The following is a 23,346-nucleotide window of genomic DNA, read 5'->3' as shown; positions in this document are numbered from 1 at the left end:
CGTTCTGGTAGAGGTTAATCTTGGTTTCATCTGTCCAAAGAATGTTCTTCCAGAACTTTGCTGGCTTTTTTAGATGTTTTTTAGCAAAGTCCAGTCTAGCCTTTTTCTTCTTGATGCTTATGAGTGGCTTGCACCATGCAGTGAACCCTCTGTATTTACTTTCATGCAGTCTTCTCTTTATGGTAGATTTGGATATTGATACGCCTACCTCCTGGAGAGTGTTGTTCACTTGGTTGGCTGTTGTGAAGGGGTTTCTCTTCGCCATGGAGATTATTCTGCGATCATCCACCACTGTTGTCTTCCGTGGGCGCCCAGGTCTTTTTGCATTGATGAGTTCACCAGTGCTTTCTTTCTTTCTCAGGATGTACCAAACTGTAGATTTTGCCACTCCTAATATTGTAGCAATTTCTCGGATGGGTTTTTTCTGTTTTCGCAGCTTAAGGATGGCTTGTTTCACCTGCATGGAGAGCTCCTTTGACCGTATGTTTACTTCACAGCAAAACCTTCCAAATGCAAGCACCACACCTCAAATCAACTCCAGGCCTTTTATCTGCTTAATTGAGAATGATATAACGAAGGGATTGCCCACACCCGTCCATGAAATAGCCTTGGAGTCAATTGTCCAATTACTTTTGGTCCCTTTAAAAACAGGGTGGCACACATTAAGGAGCTGAAACTCCTAAACCCTTCATCCAATTTTAATGTGGATACCCTCAAATGAAAGCTGAAAGTCTGAACTTCAACTGTATCTGAATTGTTTTGTTTAAAATTCATTGTGGTAATGTCTATAACCAAAATTAGAAAAATGTTGTCTCTGTCCAAATATATATGGACCTAACTGTATATACAAAGTATACCTGCTGCTATCATATAGTAAGTTTTAGATATTCAAACCATCCTCTTGTGAGAGGGTTATATGGAACCAGTCAGCTGCAAGGACCTCATTAGGCATAGATGTTAATGAATGAAGCAAACAAGTAATGTGTAAAGTGCTGACACATAAGCAACATAATACCCTCATCACAATCACCCGATCATAATTTAGACCCATATGGGTATAATGGTCCATAAAAAGTGCAAAATGAGGCCTAAAGATAGAGACTGCCACTGGAGATACCAATGTAAGACCAAATACTTTACCCTATTCTAAGGTCATGGTCGCCCCCCATGTGGCAGAACAGTCAGGCAGAGTAGGTGCTAGACCCACGCGTATCGACACGACAGGGTGTCATTCTCAAGGTCACATGCTCTGTGGTGGCAACAATGTGCAATATATACAAGTTGTAATGAAACAAAGACATACCAGGGGTGCGTCAGCTGCAGCCAACAACACAAAACATAGAGAGACGGCGTCCTGTCATTTGCATTGTGCAAGCACAAATCTGGAAATGGTATCCGAGCTTACTGCGCCTGCGCCGATGATAGAGACACAGTCACGTGTGTGAGAGAACAATTGCTAATGCGCAGGTGCGAAAATTGTAGCTGAGCTCAGCGCACGTGCACCAAGAATAGCGGCACATACGAGAGGATAACCGCTAGTGCGCAAGCGCTAATCACGGTGCAACCAAACAATGGCCATGGATCCAAATAGGTCATCCCCACATCTAGCCACTCCATCCGGGAATCCTCCCCTGTTTCCAATGCATGTCAGATCTCCAGGTATCAGACCACATGCAAGTACATAGGGCCAGTACAGGCTCCAAGCTCATGTAAATAAGTACACAAAAATCGTAGTGCATATGTATATAAAAGGTAAATATATACCACCATATTTTAGTACAGAAAAATAGATATGCATAAATACAATGTATACGATAGCAGCAAGCATACCAAGAAGACAGATATTTAAAAAGAGTTAGTCCACAACATGAAGTATGGTGGTAGGAGGGATGTAGTAAGCTGATGGCCTAGGAAGTCCATGCAAAAGAAGCTCTTCTTATTTTCTTTTTCTATATATTCCACAATGTTAATCCTCACTCATCTGTAGCCTAGGAGGTGAACAAAGCAAAGGGAAGAAAATGAGTCAAGAGCAAATAAAGAGCTACTAACTGCACACTGTGTGAACAAGGAGCCAATCAGTAGGATTGTTAGGACCTCTTGTAGAACCCAGTGTACAGTAACTCCTCATTAAAGGTACCGTTACACTAAACGACTTACCAACGATCACGACCAGCGATGCGATCGTTGGTAAGTCGTTGTGTGGTCGCTGGGGAGCTGTCACACAGACAGCTCTCTCCAGCGACCAACGATCAGGGGAACGACTTCAGCATCGTTGAAACTGTCTTCAACGATGCCGAAGTCCCCCTGCAGCACCCGGGTAACCAGGGTAAACATTGGGTTACTAACTGCAGGGCCGCGCATAGTAATCCGATATTTACCCTGGTTACCATTGTAAAAGTAAAAAAAACAAAACACTACATACTCACCTTCTGACGTCTGTCACGTCCCCCGGCGTCCACAGGGTTACGCGCTGCTGCCGAGAGCTTCCTGCACTGACTGAATGTGTCAGCGCCGGCAGCAGCGGTGACGTCACGCTGTGCTCTGCTTTACTGCCGGCCGGCGCTGACTGTTATGACCCCAATGGCGAGGGTCTCAGAAATATCAGCAAGTCTGCGAAGTACAAAAATCCAGCTCATAGGGCAGTGGTAACTGGGTTGACCATATATCTACTCCTAACGCCAACACTAGAAGTAGCCGGGGAACATGCCTACGTTGGTCGCTATATGTCTCGCGCCAGCCGGAGAGCTAACTACCCCTAGAAGAGGAAAACAAAGACCTCTCTTGCCTCCAGAGAAAGGACCCCAAAAGTAGGATACAAGCCCCCCACAAATAATAACGGTGAGGTAAGAGGAAATGACAAACACAGGGATGAACTAGGTTTAGCAAAGAGAGGCCCACTTACTAATAGCAGAATGTAGTAAGATAACTTATATGGTCAACAAAAACCCTATCAAAAATCCACACTGGAGATTCAAGAACCCCCGAACCGTCTAACGGCCCGGGGGGAGAACACCAGCCACCCTAGAGCTTCCAGCAAGGTCAGGATACAGATTATATACAAGCTGGACAGAAATGCAAACAAAAACAAAATAGCAAAAAGCAAGAAAGCGGACTTAGCTTAATCAACACAGGAACCAGGATCAGTAGACAAGAGCACTACAGATTAGCTCTGATATCAACGTTGCCAGGCATTGAACTGAAGGTCCAGGGAGCTTATATAGCAACACCCCTGACCTAACGACCCAGGTGAGCATACAAGGGATGAATGACATACCCAGAGTCAAATCACTAGTAGCCACTAGAGGGAGCCAAAAGGTAAATTCACAACAGTACCCCCCCCCTTAGTGAGGGGTCACCGAACCCTCACCAAGACCACCAGGGCGATCAGGATGAGCGGCGTGAAAGGCACGAACTAAATCGGCCGCATGCACATCAGAGGCGACCACCCAGGAATTATCCTCCTGACCATAGCCCTTCCACTTGACCAGGTACTGAAGCCTCCGCCTGGAGAGACGAGAATCTAAGATCTTCTCCACCACGTACTCCAACTCGCCCTCAACCAACACCGGAGCAGGAGGCTCAGCAGAAGGAACCACAGGCACAACGTACCGCCGCAACAAGGACCTATGAAATACGTTGTGAATGGCAAACGACACCGGAAGATCCAGGCGAAAGGATACAGGATTAAGGATTTCCAATATCTTGTAAGGACCAATGAATCGAGGCTTAAATTTGGGAGAGGAGACCTTCATAGGAACAAATCGAGAAGACAGCCATACCAAATCCCCAACACGAAGTCGGGGACCCACACCGCGGCGGCGGTTGGCAAAACGCTGAGCCTTCTCCTGTGACAACTTCAGGTTGTCCACCACATGATTCCAGATCCGCTGCAACCTATCCACCACAGAATCCACTCCAGGACAGTCAGAAGGCTCCACATGTCCCGAGGAAAAACGAGGATGGAAACCAGAGTTGCAGAAAAATGGCGAAACCAAGGTGGCAGAACTAGCCCGGTTATTAAGGGCAAATTCAGCCAACGGCAAGAAGGTCACCCAATCATCCTGATCAGAAGAGACAAAACACCTCAAATACGCCTCCAGAGTCTGATTAGTTCGTTCCGTTTGTCCGTTAGTCTGTGGATGAAAAGCGGACGAAAACGACAAATCAATGCCCATCCTACCACAAAAGGATCGCCAGAACCTGGAAACAAACTGGGATCCTCTGTCCGACACAATATTCTCAGGAATGCCGTGCAAACGAACCACGTTCTGGAAGAACACAGGAACCAGATCAGAAGAGGAAGGCAGCTTAGGCAAAGGAACCAGATGGACCATCTTGGAGAAACGATCACATATCACCCAGATGACAGACATGCCCTGAGACACCGGAAGATCCGAAATGAAATCCATAGAGATGTGTGTCCAAGGTCTCTTCGGGACAGGCAAGGGCAAGAGCAACCCGCTGGCACGAGAACAGCAAGGCTTAGCTCGAGCACAAGTACCACAGGACTGCACAAATGACCGCACATCCCTTGACAAGGAAGGCCACCAAAAGGACCTGGCCACCAGATCTCTGGTGCCAAAAATTCCCGGGTGCCCTGCCAACACTGAGGAATGAACCTCGGAAATGACTCTGCTGGTCCATTTAGCAGGCACAAACAATCTGTCAGGTGGACAAGAGTCAGGCCTACCAGCCTGAAATCTCTGCAACACACGTCGCAGATCTGGAGAAATAGCTGACAAGATAACTCCTTCCTTAAGAATACCCACAGGTTCAGCGACTCCAGGAGCATCAGGCACAAAGCTCCTAGACAGAGCATCGGCCTTCACATTCTTAGAACCTGGTAAATACGAGACCACAAAGTCAAAACGGGAGAAAAACAATGACCAGCGGGCCTGTCTAGGATTAAGGCGTTTAGCAGACTCGACATACATCAGATTTTTGTGATCAGTCAAAACCACCACACGATGCTTAGCACCCTCGAGCCAATGACGCCACTCCTCAAATGCCCACTTCATGGCCAACAACTCCCGATTGCCCACATCATAATTTCGCTCTGCCGGCGAAAACTTCCTAGAGAAAAAGGCACAAGGTCTCATAGTAGAGCAACCAGGGCCTCTCTGCGACAAAACGGCCCCTGCCCCAATCTCCGAAGCATCCACCTCAACCTGAAAGGGAAGTGAGACGTCAGGCTGGCACAAAACAGGCGCCGAAGTAAACCGGCGTTTCAACTCCTGGAAAGCCTCCACGGCAGCAGGAGCCCAGTTAGCTACATCAGAGCCTTTCTTGGTCATATCCGTCAGCGGTTTAACAACGCTAGAGAAATTTGCGATAAAACGACGGTAGAAGTTAGCAAAACCCAAGAACTTCTGAAGACTCTTAACTGACGAGGGTTGAGTCCAATCATGAATAGCTCGGACCTTGACTGGATCCATCTCCACAGCAGAAGGGGAAAAAATGAACCCCAAAAAGGGAACCTTCTGTACACCAAAGAGACACTTTGAGCCTTTTACAAACAAAGAATTTTCACGCAAAATCTCAAAAACCATCCTGACCTGCTCCACATGCGAGTCCCAATCATCAGAAAAAACCAGAATATCATCCAGATAAACAATCAAAAATTTATCCAGATACTTCCGGAAAATGTCATGCATGAAGGACTGAAAAACTGAAGGTGCATTAGAGAGCCCAAATGGCATCACCAAGTACTCAAAATGACCTTCGGGCATATTGAATGCGGTTTTCCATTCATCGCCCTGCCTAATGCGCACAAGGTTGTACGCACCACGAAGGTCTATCTTGGTGAACCACTTGGCACCTTTAATCCGGGCAAACAAATCTGACAACAGCGGCAAAGGATACTGAAATTTGACAGTGATCTTATTTAAAAGCCGATAGTCAATACAAGGCCTCAAAGATCCGTCCTTTTTGGCCACAAAAAAGAATCCCGCACCAAGAGGGGAAGAAGAAGGACGGATATGCCCCTTCTCAAGAGACTCCTTGATATATGAACGCATCGCAGTATGTTCAGGTACCGACAGATTAAACAGTCTCCCCTTAGGAAACTTACTGCCAGGAATCAAATCTATAGCACAGTCACATTCTCTATGAGGAGGCAGTGCACTGGACTTAGACTCGCTGAAGACATCCTGATAATCAGACAAATACGCCGGAACTTCCGAAGGCGTAGAAGAAGCAATAGACAAGGGCAGGGAATCTCCATGAATTCCATGGCAGCCCCAACTAGACACTGACATAGCCTTCCAGTCCAAGACTGGATTATGGGTCTGTAACCATGGCAAACCCAAAACAACCAAATCATGCATTTTATGCAGAACAAGAAAACGTATTACCTCCCGATGTTCGGGAGTCATGCACATGGTAACCTGTGTCCAAAACTGCGGTTTATTTTTTGCCAATGGCGTAGAATCAATACCCCTAAGAGGGATAGGATTTTCCAATGGCTCCAGAACAAAACCGCAGCGCTTGGCAAATGACAGATCCATAAGGCTCAGGGCAGCACCTGAGTCCACAAACGCCATGACAGGATACGATGACAGTGAGCAAATCAAAGTTACAGATAGAATAAATTTAGGTTGCAAATTACCAATGGCGACCGGACTAACAACCTTAGTAAGACGTTTAGAGCATGCTGAGATAACATGTGTAGAATCACCACAGTAGTAACACAAGCCATTCTGGCGTCTATGAATTTTCCGCTCACTTCTAGTCAGGATTCTATCACATTGCATTAAATCAGGTGCCTGTTCAGACAACACCATGAGGGAATTTGCGGTTTTGCGCTCCCGCAACCGCCGGTCAATTTGAATTGCCAGGGCCATGGAATCATTCAGACCTGTGGGAATGGGAAAACCCACCATCACATTCTTAATGGCTTCAGAAAGGCCATTTCTAAAATTTGCAGCCAATGCACACTCGTTCCACTGGGTCAGCACGGACCATTTCCGAAATTTTTGGCAATACACTTCAGCCTCGTCCTGGCCCTGAGACATAGCCAGCAAGGCTTTTTCTGCCTGAATCTCAAGATTGGGTTCCTCATAAAGCAAACCGAGCGCCAGAAAAAACGCATCAATATCAGCCAATGCCGGATCTCCTGGCGCCAGCGAGAAAGCCCAATCCTGAGGGTCGCCCCGTAAAAAAGAAATAACAATTTTCACTTGCTGAGCAGAGTCTCCAGAGGAACAGGGTCTCAGGGACAAAAACAATTTACAATTATTCCTGAAATTTCTAAACTTAAATCGGTCTCCGGAAAACAGTTCAGGAATCGGTATCTTAGGTTCTGACATAGGATTTCTGGTAACATAATCTTGTATGCCCTGCACACGAGCAGCAAGCTGGTCCACACTTGTAATCAAGGTCTGGACATTCATGTCTGCAGCAATCACAAGCCACTCAGAGGTAAAGGGGAAAAGAAAAAAAAAATGAGAGAGAGAAAAAAAAACTCAGAACTTTCTTTCTTATAATCCCGCTTCTGCAATGCATTTAACATTTAATACTGGCCTGGCAAACTGTTATGACCCCAATGGCGAGGGTCTCAGAAATATCAGCAAGTCTGCGAAGTACAAAAATCCAGCTCATAGGGCAGTGGTAACTGGGTTGACCATATATCTACTCCTAACGCCAACACTAGAAGTAGCCGGGGAACATGCCTACGTTGGTCGCTATATGTCTCGCGCCAGCCGGAGAGCTAACTACCCCTAGAAGAGGAAAACAAAGACCTCTCTTGCCTCCAGAGAAAGGACCCCAAAAGTAGGATACAAGCCCCCCACAAATAATAACGGTGAGGTAAGAGGAAATGACAAACACAGGGATGAACTAGGTTTAGCAAAGAGAGGCCCACTTACTAATAGCAGAATGTAGTAAGATAACTTATATGGTCAACAAAAACCCTATCAAAAATCCACACTGGAGATTCAAGAACCCCCGAACCGTCTAACGGCCCGGGGGGAGAACACCAGCCACCCTAGAGCTTCCAGCAAGGTCAGGATACAGATTATATACAAGCTGGACAGAAATGCAAACAAAAACAAAATAGCAAAAAGCAAGAAAGCGGACTTAGCTTAATCAACACAGGAACCAGGATCAGTAGACAAGAGCACTACAGATTAGCTCTGATATCAACGTTGCCAGGCATTGAACTGAAGGTCCAGGGAGCTTATATAGCAACACCCCTGACCTAACGACCCAGGTGAGCATACAAGGGATGAATGACATACCCAGAGTCAAATCACTAGTAGCCACTAGAGGGAGCCAAAAGGTAAATTCACAACAGCTGACACATTCAGTGCAGGGAAGCCGCCGGCGGGGGACGTGACAGACATCAAAAGGTGAGTATGTAGTGTATTTTTTTTTACTTTTACAATGGTAACCAGGGTAAATATCGGGTTACTAAGCGCGGCCCTGCGCTTAGTAACCCGATATTTACCCTGGTTACAAGTGAACACATCGCTGGATCGGTGTCACACACACCGATCCAGCGATGACAGCGGGTGATCAGCGACAAAATAAAGTTCTGGACTTCTAGCTCCGACCAGCGATATCACAGCGGGATCCAGATCGCTGCTGCGTGTCAAACACAACGAGATCGCTATCCAGGACGCTGCAACGTCACGGATCGTCATCGTTCTCGCTGCAAAGTCGCTTAGTGTGAAGGTACCTTTAGGCCTTCAGGTGCTAGGCTTTTAAGATCAAAGATCAACCTGGCCTCCTGTCTCAGTAGTTCATCCGTAACACAACCTCCCCTGATGTTGGTAAGCACCCCCTCCAATCCCATCACCCGGAGAGTAGCTGGAGAGCCATTATGATGATCCAAAAAGTGTGCTGCTACTGAGGTAATCTGCTTACCCTTAGCTTTGTCCTCCCTGGCTGTAGCTATGTTAGATGTATGTTGTTGTACCCTCCGGCGAAGCTCTTAAGTGGTTTGCCCGACATATATTTTATCACACCCACAAATTAGTGCATAAACCAAATTGCGTGACCGATGATTAAAGAAAGCTCTTGACGAAATCTGTGTAGATAAACAAGGTAAAGTGATTCCAGTGGCTGATAACATAAAATGACACACTGAGCAATTTCCACAAGGGAAAGAGCCCCTATTTGGGTTACCCACCCGAACCCTGCATAATGGGCGTTTAAAATGGCTATTCGTGAGGCTATCCTTCAAGTTTCTGGCCCTCCTAGCTACCACCCTTGGTCTACTATCAATATATGGCCTAAGTTTAGCCTCACTCAGTAAGATATCCCAATTATCATTCAAAATCTGGTAAATATCACCCCATTGATTATTGTATTGGGTAATCAAACTGAGTGTGTTGGACTTGGCTCTTATCAGGGGCCTCAAAGTATCCTCCCTTTTGTTGTTACAGGAATGTTCAAAGGCCGTAGAGATCTCTTTATGTGGGTAGCCTCGTTCTTGAAAGCGATCCGTAAGTAGTCGTGATTCACTCCGGAAATCCTCTAAAAGACCACAGTTTCTTCGAAGACGTAAGAATTGGCCCTTGGGAATGCTATTACGTAGATGTGCATTGTGAAAGCTTGAGTAATGCAAAAGGTTGTTGGTAGCCGTGCTATTCCGGTGCAGAGTGATATTGATCCGATTTTCCTGTATCATGATTTTCAAGTCCAGGAAGTTCACTGATCTGGTGGAAATGCATGAGGTAAGACTAATATTCCAGCAGTTGTCATTAAGATCCTTAAGAAACATCTCCAATTGTTCAGTTGACCCCGTCCATAAAACAAGAATGTCATCGATAAATCGATACCATTTGAGGACGTGGGACTTAAAGTCCACAGGTTTTTACACCTGGGTACCCTCTCACCACCCCATAAAGAGGTTAGCATAGGAGGGTGCACATCTGGCACCCATGGCAGTCCCAAAACCTTGCCTGTAGAAGACTCTGTCAAACACAAAGTATCTTTTTTCCAATACCATCCTCAAAAGTTCAATGATGAAGGAATCATGGGCTCTGTCCCCAGTGGTTTGGAGGTCCAGGAAATACGAAACCGCTTTAATGCCTATCTCATGTTTGATATTAGTATACAGGGCCTCCACATCCAGGGTAGCAAGAATGTTGTCAGGTAGTTCCAATATGTCCAGCTGTTGTATCAGGTGCGACAAATCCCGTATATAAGAGTCCAATGAAAGAACGATTGGCTGCAGAAAGAAATCTAGCTAAATACACGGTCTTTCATATAAGCCACCAATACCTGCCACAATAGGTTTTCCCGGGGGGTTTGTGATACACTTGTAGACTTTAGGCAACATGTAAAAAGTTGGTACCTTAGGGTGTTTACATGTCAGGAAGTCCAACTCCTTTTTGTTGATGATCCCATGATAACAGGCCCTGGAGAGTAGTCCATCCAGTTGGGATTTAAAAACTGTTGTCGGGTCCGAGGGTAGCACCTGATAATGTTTGACATTAGTTAATTGGCGCTTAGCTTCTACACAATGCATATCCTTTCCCCAGAGGACTATGTTCCCCCCTTTATCCGCTTCTTTGATCTCAAAGAGATCATTATTTATTAATCTAGATAATGCAATTCTCTCCTCCTTGGATAGGTTTTTGTGGCGGTATTTATTCACACTCAAATCCCGAATATCCCTGCTAGTTCTATCAAAGAAGATCTGTATCGCAGGGAATAATGAAAATGATGGAGCAGCTTGTGACGGTAGCCTTCCTGTGAATTTCTTCTTACCTTGCATAGATTCATTTCCCTCTAACAGGTCCATCAGATCCCGAAGTGTTTGTCTGTCATTGTCCGGTAGGTTGTCAGTGAGCGAAGGATGTTGATATAACAATTTGAAAGTGAGCTGCCTACAAAACAGATAAAGATCTTTCGTCAATTCAAATGTATTTAATACATTCATTGGTGAGAATGATAGACCTTTTGACAACAGGGCTAGATCAGCAGGAGACAGGACATATGGTGACAGATTAATAATCTGCAACTCACCCAAGTTCAAGTTCTGTCCTGCTGTCTGATTCTCTGCCTCTCTTAACGTTTCTGGTTGTTGTGGCGCGTCACCCTCTTGAAGCTCGGTGACCAATTTTTGTAACGCCTGTGATTCCTCCTGTGGTCTGGCGGGTTTCCTTCTGCCACGTCTGTGCCGCTTTCGCTGGTATCCGAGGATAAAAAATCACTAGAAACTGGATCTAACTTATCTGACACACCATCTATCCTCCTATCCTGCTGTCTCTTATTGACATTCCTCCTATTACCATGATGAGTCCATTTCAAAGTCCTCTGTTCAGCAGAATCTGTTTTATATCGCTGGAATTTATGTTTTTTCCTTTGGACAATGTCTTTCTCCAAATGTTCCATGGTTAGTTTCAGGCGGTCCTTAAAAGGATCTACCTTATCCTTCTTATCATAACTTTCCAGTCTGCTTTCCCTGTCCCTGATGTCATCCTTTAATTTAGTCAGGAGTACTCGGTCATGCTCAATTAACATATCAATAATTATAAGTGAGTACCTATGTATACCCTTTTCCCATGTACTTTTAAAATCTGCTCCAATTTCCCTTGCAGGGAAGATCTGCACCCTCAAACCCCGAGGTATTATATTCAATTCTTTGTACTCTTCCAGACTCTTTATATTCCACCACGTTTTGGTGAGATTTTTATGCAAGTCTGTGATTTCCATACATAAGTCTGAGAAACCATCATTGTTCACGGAACCTGTTGCAATACCAACTTCAACTGGGCCAAGAATATCCGATACTTGGCTCCTCCAAGCCGCCTCCCTGGTACTCAAATCCATAGTATCCAAAAAGCCTGACGTGCCTCCGCTAAGAAAAACCAGCCATAAGGAGCTGGCCACAAGACCAGAGGCATATGGATATGAATAAGCGGGCACCGTCAGTCAATACAAGAATACTGGGCTCACGCAATGCATGTTTTGTATGAGTATGGGAGACTGGGCGCACGGAGGGCTGCTCTCCTCTGGAGGGGCTTTTCTTTTAGTGTGCCCTAGTCTGGTCATCTCCTTTCCTGGTGGTGGGCTGCTGCTGACACTGTAGATTTTTGTTTTGTTTGATCATTATACAGTGATGTAGGGCTGCAGGCGCCGAACTTGGTCTTTGTGATTTGTGGTTATTGTGGTGTGTGCTGCTGTATATATTGTATATATAAGAGGCATCGTGATTACTCGCTAATCCCGCCCCCTGCACAGTAGCTCCGCCTCACACCCATCACCGCACACAATCCCGCCCTCCCACCCCATCACCGCACACAATCCCGCCCTCCCACCCCATCACCGCACACAAAAAAAATCACCGCACACAATCCCGCCCTCCCACCCCATCACCGCACACAATCCCGCCCTCCCACCCCATCACCACACACAATGACGCCCTCCCACTCCATCACCGCACACAATCCCGCCCTCCCACCCCATCACCGCACACAAAGCCCGCCCTCCCACCCCATCACCGCACACAATCACGCCCCCAACCCATCACCGCACACAATCACGCCCCCCACCCCATCACCGCACACAATCACGCCCCCCACCCCATCACCGCACACAATCACGCCCCCCACCCCATCACCGCACACAATCCTGCCCCCCACCCCATCACCGCACACAATCCCGCCCCCCAACCATCACTGCACACAATCACGCTCCCCAACACATCATCGCACACAATCACGCCCCCCAACACATCACTGCACACAATCACGCTCCCCACTCCATCACCGCACACAATCCTGCCCCCAACCCATCACCACCCATAAAACTGCCCCCCACCCCATCACCACCCATAATCCCACCCCCCCACCCCATCACCACCCATAATCCCACCCCCCCACCCCATCACCACCCATAATCCCACCCCCCCACCCCATCACCACCCATAATCCCGCCCCCCACCCCATCACCACCCATAATCCCGCCCCCCACCCCATCACCACCCATAATCCCGCCCCCCCACCCCATCACCACCCATAATCCCACCCCCCACCCCATCACCACCCATAATCCCGCCCCCCACCCCATCACCACCCATAATCCCGCCCCCCCACCCCATCACCACCCATAATCCCGCCCCCCCACCCCATCACCACCCATAATCCCACCCCCCACCACATTACCACACATAATCCCACCCCCCACATCACCACGCATAAAACATCACCACCCATAATCCCACCTCCCCACCCCATCACCACCCATAATCCCACCCCATCACCACCCATAATCCTGCCCCCCACCCCATCACCACCCATAATCCCGCCCCCCACCCCATCACCACCCATAATCCCGCCCTCCCACCCCATCACCACCCATAATCCCGCCCTCCCACCCCATCACCACCCATAATCCCTCCCTCCCACCCCATCACCACCCATAATCCCGCCCTCCCACCCCATCACCACCCATAAAACCGCCTTCCCACCCCATCACCACCAATAATCCCGCCCCCACCCCTTTACCACCCATAATCCCGCCCTCCCACCACATCACCACCCATAATCCCGCCCCCCACCCCTTCACCACCCATAATCCCGCCCCCCACCCCTTCACCACCCATAATCCCGCCCCCCACCCTTTCACCACCCATAATCCCGCCCCCCACCCTTTCACCACCCATAATCCCTCCCCACACCCCTTCACCACACATAATCCCACCCCCCACCACATTACCACACATAATCCCCCACCACATCACCACACATAATCCCGCCCCCCACCACATTACCACACATAATCCCCCATCACATTACCACACATAATCCCGCCCACCCACCACATCACCACACATAATCCCGCCACCCCACCACATTACTACACATAATCCCGCTTCCCCACCACATTACCACACATAATCCCGCCCCAACACACCATTACCACCCATAATCCCACCCCCACCACATTAACACCCATAATCTCGCCCCCCCACCACATTACCACACATAATCCCGCCCTCCCACCATATTACCACAGATAATCCCGCCCTCCCACCACATTACCACACATAATCCCGCCCCCCCACCACATTACCACACATAATCCCGCCCCAACACACCATTACCACCCATAATCCCACCCCCCACCACATTACCACCCATAATCCCGCCCCCACCACATTACCACCCATAATCTTGCCCCCCCACCACATTACCACACATAATCCCGCACTCCCACCATATTACCACACATAATCCCGCCCTCCCACCATATTACCACACATAATCCCGCCCCCCCCCCACACATTATGACACAATCCCGTCCCCACACATAAATTGTACCTGGTAGAAGTCAAGGAAAGATCTTTGAAAATGACGAAAATGACTATACATTTAATTGTGTTTACAGAGAAATTTTTACTTAATTTATGTTTCGTTATGAAATTTGTTTAGATGATGGAATGAATAAAAAACGCACATCTTACTGAATCCAGTTTGGTTTTGATTTTACACTGTGAATAAAATGTATTTTTAGTATTATTCAGATTTTAATAATTATTATTATTAACTTCATTTTAAGTTAAATTACCACCTGCGTAAGCGCTATTGAATGTTGTCATTATTTACTTTAGTTTAATCACAATGAGCGTGCCGAGCATTAGCTGGCTGGAAACATCTAGTATTGTATATAGAGATATAGATTTGGGTGTAGGTGTTAGGTTGGGTGGTGGGAAAGGGGGGATGTGGGATTATCTTGTGGGTCTATGGGGCACTGGGTTGTTTGGGGGAAAACTGGCACTGCCTGATCTGGCCTATGGACGTTGGACATGGACGCAGGACCAGGTCAGTGCGGGGGTTGGGAATGGTGCGCTTGAGAGGTGGTTAGCTTAGTATTGTATATATTTGTATAGTTTATGGTTATTTTATTTAAAAAAAAAACTATGTATATCCCCTTAGTGACGGAGCCAAATTTTTGAAATCTGACCAGTGTCACTTTATGTGGTAATAACTCTGGAACTCTTCAACAAATCCCAGTGATTTTGAGACTGTTTTTTCGTGACACATTATACTTTATGATAATGGTAAATTTAGGTCAATATGTTTTGTGTTTATTTATAAAAAATATCAAAAATTTAAGAAAAATGTTAAAAAAATTAGCAATTTTCAAAATTTGAATGATTATCCCTTTAAACCAGATAGTCATACCACAGCAAACCATTAATAAATAACATTTCCCACATGTCTGCTTTAGATCAGCACCATTTGTAAAACGTTATTTTATTTTGTCAGCATTTTAGGAGGTTTAAAAATGTAGCAGCAATTTTTCATTTTTTCAAGGAAATTTACAACATTTATTTTTTTAGGGACTTATCCATGTTTGAAGTGACTTTAGCAGTCCCATATATTGGGAAACCCCCAAACGTGATACCATTTTAAAAACAGCATCCCCTGTCGTATTGAAAACTGCAGTCAGGTAGTTTATTAACCCTTCAGGTGCTTTACAGGAATTAATGCAAAGTGGTATGACAAATGAAAATGGGTATTTTTACCACCTAAATGTCGGTAACTTCTGAACAGATTACTACAGCCATCAGACTGTAAAGGCCCCGTCTCACATAGCGATTTACCAACGATCACAACCAGCGATACGACCTGGCCGTGATCGTTGGTAAGTCGCTGTGTGGTCGCTGGGGAGCTGTCACACAGACAGCTCTCTCCAGCGACCAACGATCAGGGGAACGACTTCGGCATCGTTGAAACTGTCTTCAACGATGCCGAAGTCCCCCTGCAGCACCCGGGTAACCAGGGTAAACATCGGGTTACTAAGTGCAGGGCCGCGCTTAGTAACCCGATGTTTACCCTGGTTACCAAAAAAAACAAACACTACATACTCGCCTTTCGGTGTCCCTTGCCGTCTGCTTCCTGCTCTGACTGAGCCGCCGTACAGTGAGAGCAGAGCGCAGCGGTGACGTCACTGCTGTGCTCTCACTTTCCGGCCGGCAGTCAGTCAGAGCAGGAAGCAGACGGCAAGGGACCTGACGGACATCAGATGGCGAGTATGTACTGTTTGTTTTTTTTTACATTTACGCTGGTAACCAGGGTGTAAACATCGGGTTACTAAGTGCGGCCCTGCGCTTAGTAACCCGATGTTTACCCTGGTTACCAGTGAAGACATCGCTGGATCGGTGTCACACACACCGATTCAGCGATGTCAGCGGGACCTCAACGACCAAAAAAAGGTCCAGGCCATTCCGACACGACCAGCGATCTCGCAGCAGGGGCCTGATCGCTGGTACGTGTCACACATAGCGAGATCGCTACTGAGGTCGCTGTTGCGTCACAAAACTTGTGACTCAGCAGCGATCTCGCTAGCGATCTCGCTATGTGAGACGGGGCCTTAAGGCCGCTTTTTGGTCGTGAATTGCCATCACAAATATCAGGACCACACAATCATGATCTGAGGGCACCAATTGGGATAAAGAGGAAGCCCCCACACTCTGTTAACCATTTATAATGATGTAGTCACTATTGACAGCAGCATCTAAGGGGTTAAACAGATATGGATGGTGCAAACACTGATTGTGGCTGATACAGCAAGTTGTCAGCTATAGTGGACAGCCGACAGCTGCTGGATTGTCACCTGTATGGGGAGGCTATTCTCTTATATCTCAGGTCAGTTAAAAGACGTATTGGCGGTCATTAAGGGGATATAGTTTTTGTTTGCTATGGTTTATTTGTTATTATTTAGTTTGGTGACCGGACAGGAAGGTGTAAGTACTTAATGTTAGTTATTATTAGTTATTATTCTGTATATATAAAATGTGTGAGAGGAGACGATGAGCGGCTGGACCAGTGTTCATTATACTGATTGTTTTCTTGCTGATATTTCTGTTTTGTTTCTGTTATTATTCTTGTTATGATTTTCATTTTTATAATAAAAGATCTACAGGATGTAACTCAGGATCAGTAATGTAATGTATGTACACAGTGACTGCAGCAGCAGAATAGTGAGTGCAGCTCTGGAGTATAATACAGGATGTAGCACAGGATCAGTAATGTAATGTATGTACGCAGTGACTGCACCAGCAGAATAGTGAGTGCAGCTCTGGAGTATAATACAGGATGTAGCACAGGATCAGTAATGTAATGTATGTACGCAGTGACTGCACCAGCAGAATAGTGAGAGCAGCTCTGGGGTATAATACAGGATGTAACTCGGGATTAGTAATGTATCTACACAGTGACTGCACCTGCAGAATAGTGAGCACAGCTCTGGAGTATAATACAGGATGTAACTCAGGATCAGTGATGTAATGTATGTACACAGTGACTGCACCAGCAGAATAGTGAGAGAAGCTCTGGAGTATAATACAGGATGTAACTCAGGATCAGTAATGTAATGTATGTACACAGTCACTGCACCAGCAGAATAGTGAGTGCAGCTCTGGAGTATAATACAGGATGTAGCACAGGATCAGTAATGTAATGTATGTACGCAGTGACTGCACCAGCAGAATAGTGAGTGCAGCTCTGGAGTATAATACAGGATGTAGCACAGGATCAGTAATGTAATGTATGTACGCAGTGACTGCACCAGCAGAATAGTGAGAGCAGCTCTGGGGTATAATACAGGATGTAACTCGGGATTAGTAATGTATCTACACAGTGACTGCACCTGCAGAATAGTGAGCACAGCTCTGGAGTATAATACAGGATGTAACTCAGGATCAGTGATGTAATGTATGTACACAGTGACTGCACCAGCAGAATAGTGCGTGCAGCTCTGGAGTATAATACAGGAGGTAACTCAGGATCAGTAATGTAATGTATGTACACAGTGAGTGCACCAGCAGAATAGTGAGTGCAGCTCTGGGGTATAATACAGGATGTAACTCAGGATCAGTAATGTATGTACACAGTGACTGCACCAGCAGAATAGTGAGAGAAGCTCTGGAGTATAATACAGGATGTAACTCAGGATCAGTAATGTAATGTATGTACACAGTCACTGCACCAGCAGAATAGTGAGTGCAGCTCTGGAATATAATACAGGATGTAACTCAGGATCAGTAATGTAATTTATGTACACAGTGACTGCACCAGCAGAATAGTGAGTACACCTCTGGGGTATAATACAGGATGTAACTCAGGATCAGTAATGTAATGTATGTACACAGTGACTGCACCAGCAGAATAGTGAGAGAAGCTCTGGGGTATAATACAGGATGTAACTCGGGATTAGTAATGTATCTACACAGTGACTGCACCTGCAGAATAGTGAGCACAGCTCTGGAGTATAATACAGGATGTAACTCAGGATCAGTGATGTAATGTATGTACACAGTGACTGCACCAGCAGAATAGTGAGTGCAGCTCTGGAGTATAATACAGGAGGTAACTCAGGATCAGTAATGTAATGTATGTACACAGTGACTGCACTAGCAGAATAGTGAGTGCAGCTCTGGGGTATAATACAGGATGTAACTCAGGATCAGTAATGTATGTACACAGTGACTGCACCAGCAGAATAGTGAGAGAAGCTCTGGAGTATAATACAGGATGTAACTCAGGATCAGTAATGTAATGTATGTACACAGTCACTGCACCAGCAGAATAGTGAGTGCAGCTCTGGAATATAATACAGGATGTAACTCAGGATCAGTAATGTAATTTATGTACACAGTGACTGCACCAGCAGAATAGTGAGTACACCTCTGGGGTATAATACAGGATGTAACTCAGGATCAGTAATGTAATGTATGTACACAGTGACTGCACCAGCAGAATAGTGAGAGAAGCTCTGGAGTATAATACAGGATGTAACTCAGGATCAGTAATGTAATGTATGTACACAGTGATTGCACCAGCAGATTACTGAGTGCAGCTCTGGAGTATAATACAGGATGTAACTCAGGATCACTAATGTAATGTATGTACACAGTGACTGCACCAGCAGAATAGTAAGTACACCTCTGGGGTATAATACAGGATGTAACTCAGGATCAGTAATGTAATGTATGTACACAATGACTGCACCAGCAGAATAGCGAGTGCAGCTCTGGAGTATAATACAGGATGTAACTCAGGATCAGTAATGTAATGTATGTACACAGTCACTGCACCAGCAGAATAGTGAGTGCAGCTCTGGAATATAATACAGGATGTAACTCAGGATCAGTAATGTAATTTATGTACACAGTGACTGCACCAGCAGAATAGTGAGTGCAGCTCTGGAGTATAATACAGGATGTAACTCGGGATCAGTAATGTAATGTATGTACACAGTGACTGCACCAGCAGAAAAGTGAGTGCATCTCTGGAGTATAATACAGGATGTAGCACAGGATCAGTAATGTAATGTATGTACGCAGTGACTGCACCAGCAGAATAGTGAGTGCAGCTCTGGGGTATAATACAGGATGTAACTCAGGATTAGTAATGTATCTACACAGTGACTGCACCAGCAGAATAGTGAGCACAGCTCTGGGGTATAATACAGGAGGTAACTCAGGATCAGTAATGTAATGTATGTACGCAGTGACTGCACCAGCAGAATAGTGAGTGCAGCTCTGGAGTATAATGCAGCATGTAACTCAGGATCAGTAATGCAATGTATGTACACAGTGACTGCACCTGCAGAATAGTGAGCGCAGCTCTGGAGTATAATACAGGATATAACACAGGGTAGGTGCCGGATAAATAATAACTGTATGGAGATTTATTCTATCAGCTGGAGATGGGGTCTTTATGACATTCCCTGTCATTGTTGGGGGGTTCCTATCTCACCATTTTGTAGACGGCTTCTCACGTCCCTGCGGCCCTCACAGCCTGGCACTGTGTGATACACTGGAGCGCAGGTCTTGGTGTCACACAGAGCAGTCTCTTCATGTTCCATGACTCTGAGGCCACTGTCATCTCACTGGTTATGGACAATGCCTTCTTGTGCCAGTCTCATCACATACAATGCTCCATTTTTTGGTGACGTGCCTCATCCTTACTGGGTCCATATCTGTGGCTGGTACGGATGACTCCTTACTAAGTAATGGGATTGGGATTATCCTTTTCCATTGATGCCTTTTCAGTGCCGGCATCAATGTCCTAGAGAATGACGATGGTCCCTTCTTTAGCTGCAGAAACCTCTATTTTGCTCTAGGCCTATACATGTGAGACGTCGGGGTGTGATGACATGACAGGCGACAGATATTGGACATGAATCCTGTAGGGTTTGCATCCAGCAGGATTTTGCTCCCGGGATTTTGCCCACTCTCCGCACGTGTAGTCGCAGTCTCGGCTCCGTGTTTATGCTCAGCCATTGATGCTCCTCAATGAGGTCAAGTAGATTCATCTTAAAATTCTCACTCCCACCTCATTATCCATTTACAAATAGTATGAGAAATGGCTCTACACTCCAGAGGCCGGGAAACCCTCTTCAGGCAGAAGCTTCTACGCAAGATCCTAATTGAGGGACATGAAAACACATCAGTGAACCCCAGAAACTGCGATGGGACCTGACCGGCATCGCATCAAATGTATGACCACTGGCTCAGGCAGGACTGCCATCAGGGCATTACTGACCTTACTACTGTATGGAGCCCGATGAGCAGCGGCACACGGGGGGCAACAGGGCCCCGCCCCTTGTGCTTCTGCTCACCGGTCCCCATTGTGCACTAATGTGCTGTGCGCTGTGGGCCTGTGGAGCACACGTCAGTGTTGGGGCCTGGGAGCTTTTTCGGAGATATGTGTGGCCGTCTTACCTTGATGGCTGCACAGCTCCAACTCCCTCCGCCCTCCCTGGACTTCTGGTCAGGCGTCGGCATGTACACGATGACATCATCACGTACACACCGACTTGTACTAGGACACTGACCAGAAGCAAGGCTGTGCCTGCTGGGGATCGCTTAGAAGGTATATAAAACAGGTTTTTTTCTTTATAAAATGAATTAAATGGGTGAGGAGGGGATGAAGGGGCGCTGCACATGATGGAAGGGGGCGCTGTACTAGATGAAGGGGGGCTGCACATGATGAGGAGGGGCTGCACATGATGGAAGGGGGGCTGGACATGATGGAAGGGGGGCTGCACATGATAAAGGGGGCTGCACATGATGAAGGGGGCTTCACATGATGGAAGAGGGGCTGCACATGATGAAGGGGGCTGCACATGATGGAAGGGGGGCTAGAAATGATGAAGAGGTACTGCACATGATGGGAGGCTGCACATGATGAAGGGGGCTGCACATGATGGAAAGGGGGCTGCACATGATGAAGGAGGCTGCACATGAGGGAAGCGGGGCTGCACATGATGAAAGGGGCTGCACGTGATGAAGGGAGGCGGAACATGATGGAAGGAGGGCTGCACATGATGAAGAGGGGTTGCACATGAAGGGGCTGCACATGATGGAAGGGGGCTGCACATGATGAAGAGGGGCTGCAAATGATGAAGAGGGGCTGCAAGTGATGAAGGGGGCTGTACATGATGAATGGGGCTGCACATGATGAAGGGGGGCTGCACATGATGGAAGGGGGGCTGCACATGATGGAGGCTGCACATGATGGAAGAGGGGCTGCACATGATGAAGGGGGCTGAACATGATGATGAAGGGCTGCACATGATGAAGGGGCAGCACATGATGGAAGGGGGGCTGCACATGATGAAGAGGGGCTGCACATGATGAAGGGTGTCTGCACATGATGAAGGAGGCTGAACATGATGAAGGGGGCAGCACATGATAGAAGGGGGGCTGCACATGATGAAATGGAGCTGCACATGATGAAAAGGGCTGCACATAATAATAATAATAATAATAATAATCTTTATTTATATAGTGCCAACAAATTCCGCAGGGCTTTGCAGTTTAACAATTTCATACACAACAGTCATAAGTAACAATGTTAACAATACAATAATTAAAGCAAAATAAGATGCCCCTGCTCGTGAGAGCTTACAATCTACAATGGGGTGGGGGAGATTCAAAGTACAGGTGTGTATTTCCAATGATGTATTAACAATGATAGTCCAGCCATCTTCAGGGGGTGGGGGATAGATGGAAGTAGTGAATGGGCTACACACACACAAACATAAAATGATTTTGATTAGGGAACGTGATAGGCTGCTCTGAACAAATGTGTTTTGAGGGAGCGCCTAAAACCATGCAAATTGTGAATGGTCCCAATTTCTTGGGGTAGAGCATTCCAGAGGATTGGCGCAGCACGGGAGAAGTCTTGGAGTCGGGAGTGGGAGGTACAGATTAGTGCAGAGGTTAGTCGAAAGTCGTTTGCAGAGCGCAGTGGTCGGTTAGGCCGATAGACAGAAATGAGGGAGGAGATGTAGGGGGGCCGCACTGTGAAGAGCTTTGAGGGTGAGAACAAGTACTTTGAATTGGATTCTATAATGAATGGGCAGCCAGTGTAACGACTGGCGAAGAGCGGACACGTCTGAATACCGATTAGATGGACTACCCTGGCTGCTGCATTAAGGATAGACTGGAGAGGGGAAAGTCGAGTGAGGGGGAGGCCAATTAATAGAGCGTTGCAGTAATCCAGGCGGTCATAGATCAGGGTGACAGTGAGGGTTTTTGTTGTTTCCATGGTGAGAAAAGGGCGGATTCTAGAGATGTTCTTTAGGTGTAAGCGGCAAGAGCGGTCAAGAGATTGTATATGGGATGTGAAGGAGAGATTGGAGTCAAATATAACACCCAGACAACGCGCCTGCTGCAGGGGTGTTAATATGGTACCACCCACGGAGAAGGAAACGTCAGGTTTAGGGAGGTTAGTAGATGGCGGGAGCAGAAGCAGTTCAGTTTTGGAGAGGTTGAGTTTCAGATAGAGAGTGGACATGATGTTGGAGATGGCAGACAGTCAGTGGCGTCTGTAGTACAGCGGGGGTAAGGTCAGGGGATGAGGTGTATAGTTGTGTGTCATCAGCATAAAGATGGTACTGAAAGCCAAATCTGCTGATGGTCTGTCCAGTTGGGGCCGTGTAGAGGGAGAAGGGGGCCAAGTACTGAGCCCTGAGGTACCCCAACAGTGAGAGGAAGAGGAGATGAAGTGGAGCCAGTAAACAAAACACTGAAGGAGCAGTCAGAAAGATAGGAGGTGAACCAGGAAAGAGCAGTGTCCTTAATGCCTAGTGACTGGAGCTTAGAGAGTAGGTGAGGGTGGTCAAAAGTGTCGAAAGCTGCAGAAAGGTCGAGAAGAATGCGCAGAGAGTGGTCACCAATGCATTTTGCTGTCAGAAGGTCATTGATCACTTTGATGAGTGCAGATTCTGGTGAATGTAGCGGGCGAAAACCAGACTGTGAAGGGTCTAGGAGGGAATGAGTAGAGAGGTAACGGGTAAGGCAGGAGTAGATCAGGCACTCCAAGAGTTTAGAGATGAAGGGGAGATTGGAGACTGGTCTCTAGTTATTTGTGCAGG

The 23,346-nt window shown here is 46.7% G+C and overlaps 1 protein-coding gene across 3 annotated transcripts in view; it reads left to right on the top strand.

Moving 5' to 3' along the window:
- The window catches only part of LOC143764132 (neurotrimin-like), a 971,575-nt gene that overhangs the window by 597,530 nt on the left and 350,699 nt on the right, over window positions 1–23,346 (top strand). The window contains exon 2 of one of the 3 annotated variants that reach the window (XM_077249346.1): window positions 9,387–9,446. The exons of the other annotated variants lie outside the window; for them this stretch is intronic. Within the exon in view, the coding sequence (XP_077105461.1) occupies window positions 9,387–9,446 (60 nt within the window). The remainder of the gene's footprint in view (window positions 1–9,386; window positions 9,447–23,346) is intronic. 3 annotated transcript variants of the gene reach the window in all.

Source organism: Ranitomeya variabilis, chromosome 4 (genome assembly GCF_051348905.1).
Source record: "Ranitomeya variabilis isolate aRanVar5 chromosome 4, aRanVar5.hap1, whole genome shotgun sequence".
Classification (NCBI taxonomy): Eukaryota; Metazoa; Chordata; class Amphibia; order Anura; family Dendrobatidae; genus Ranitomeya; species Ranitomeya variabilis.
This window is presented reverse-complemented; position numbering and strand designations above follow the sequence as displayed.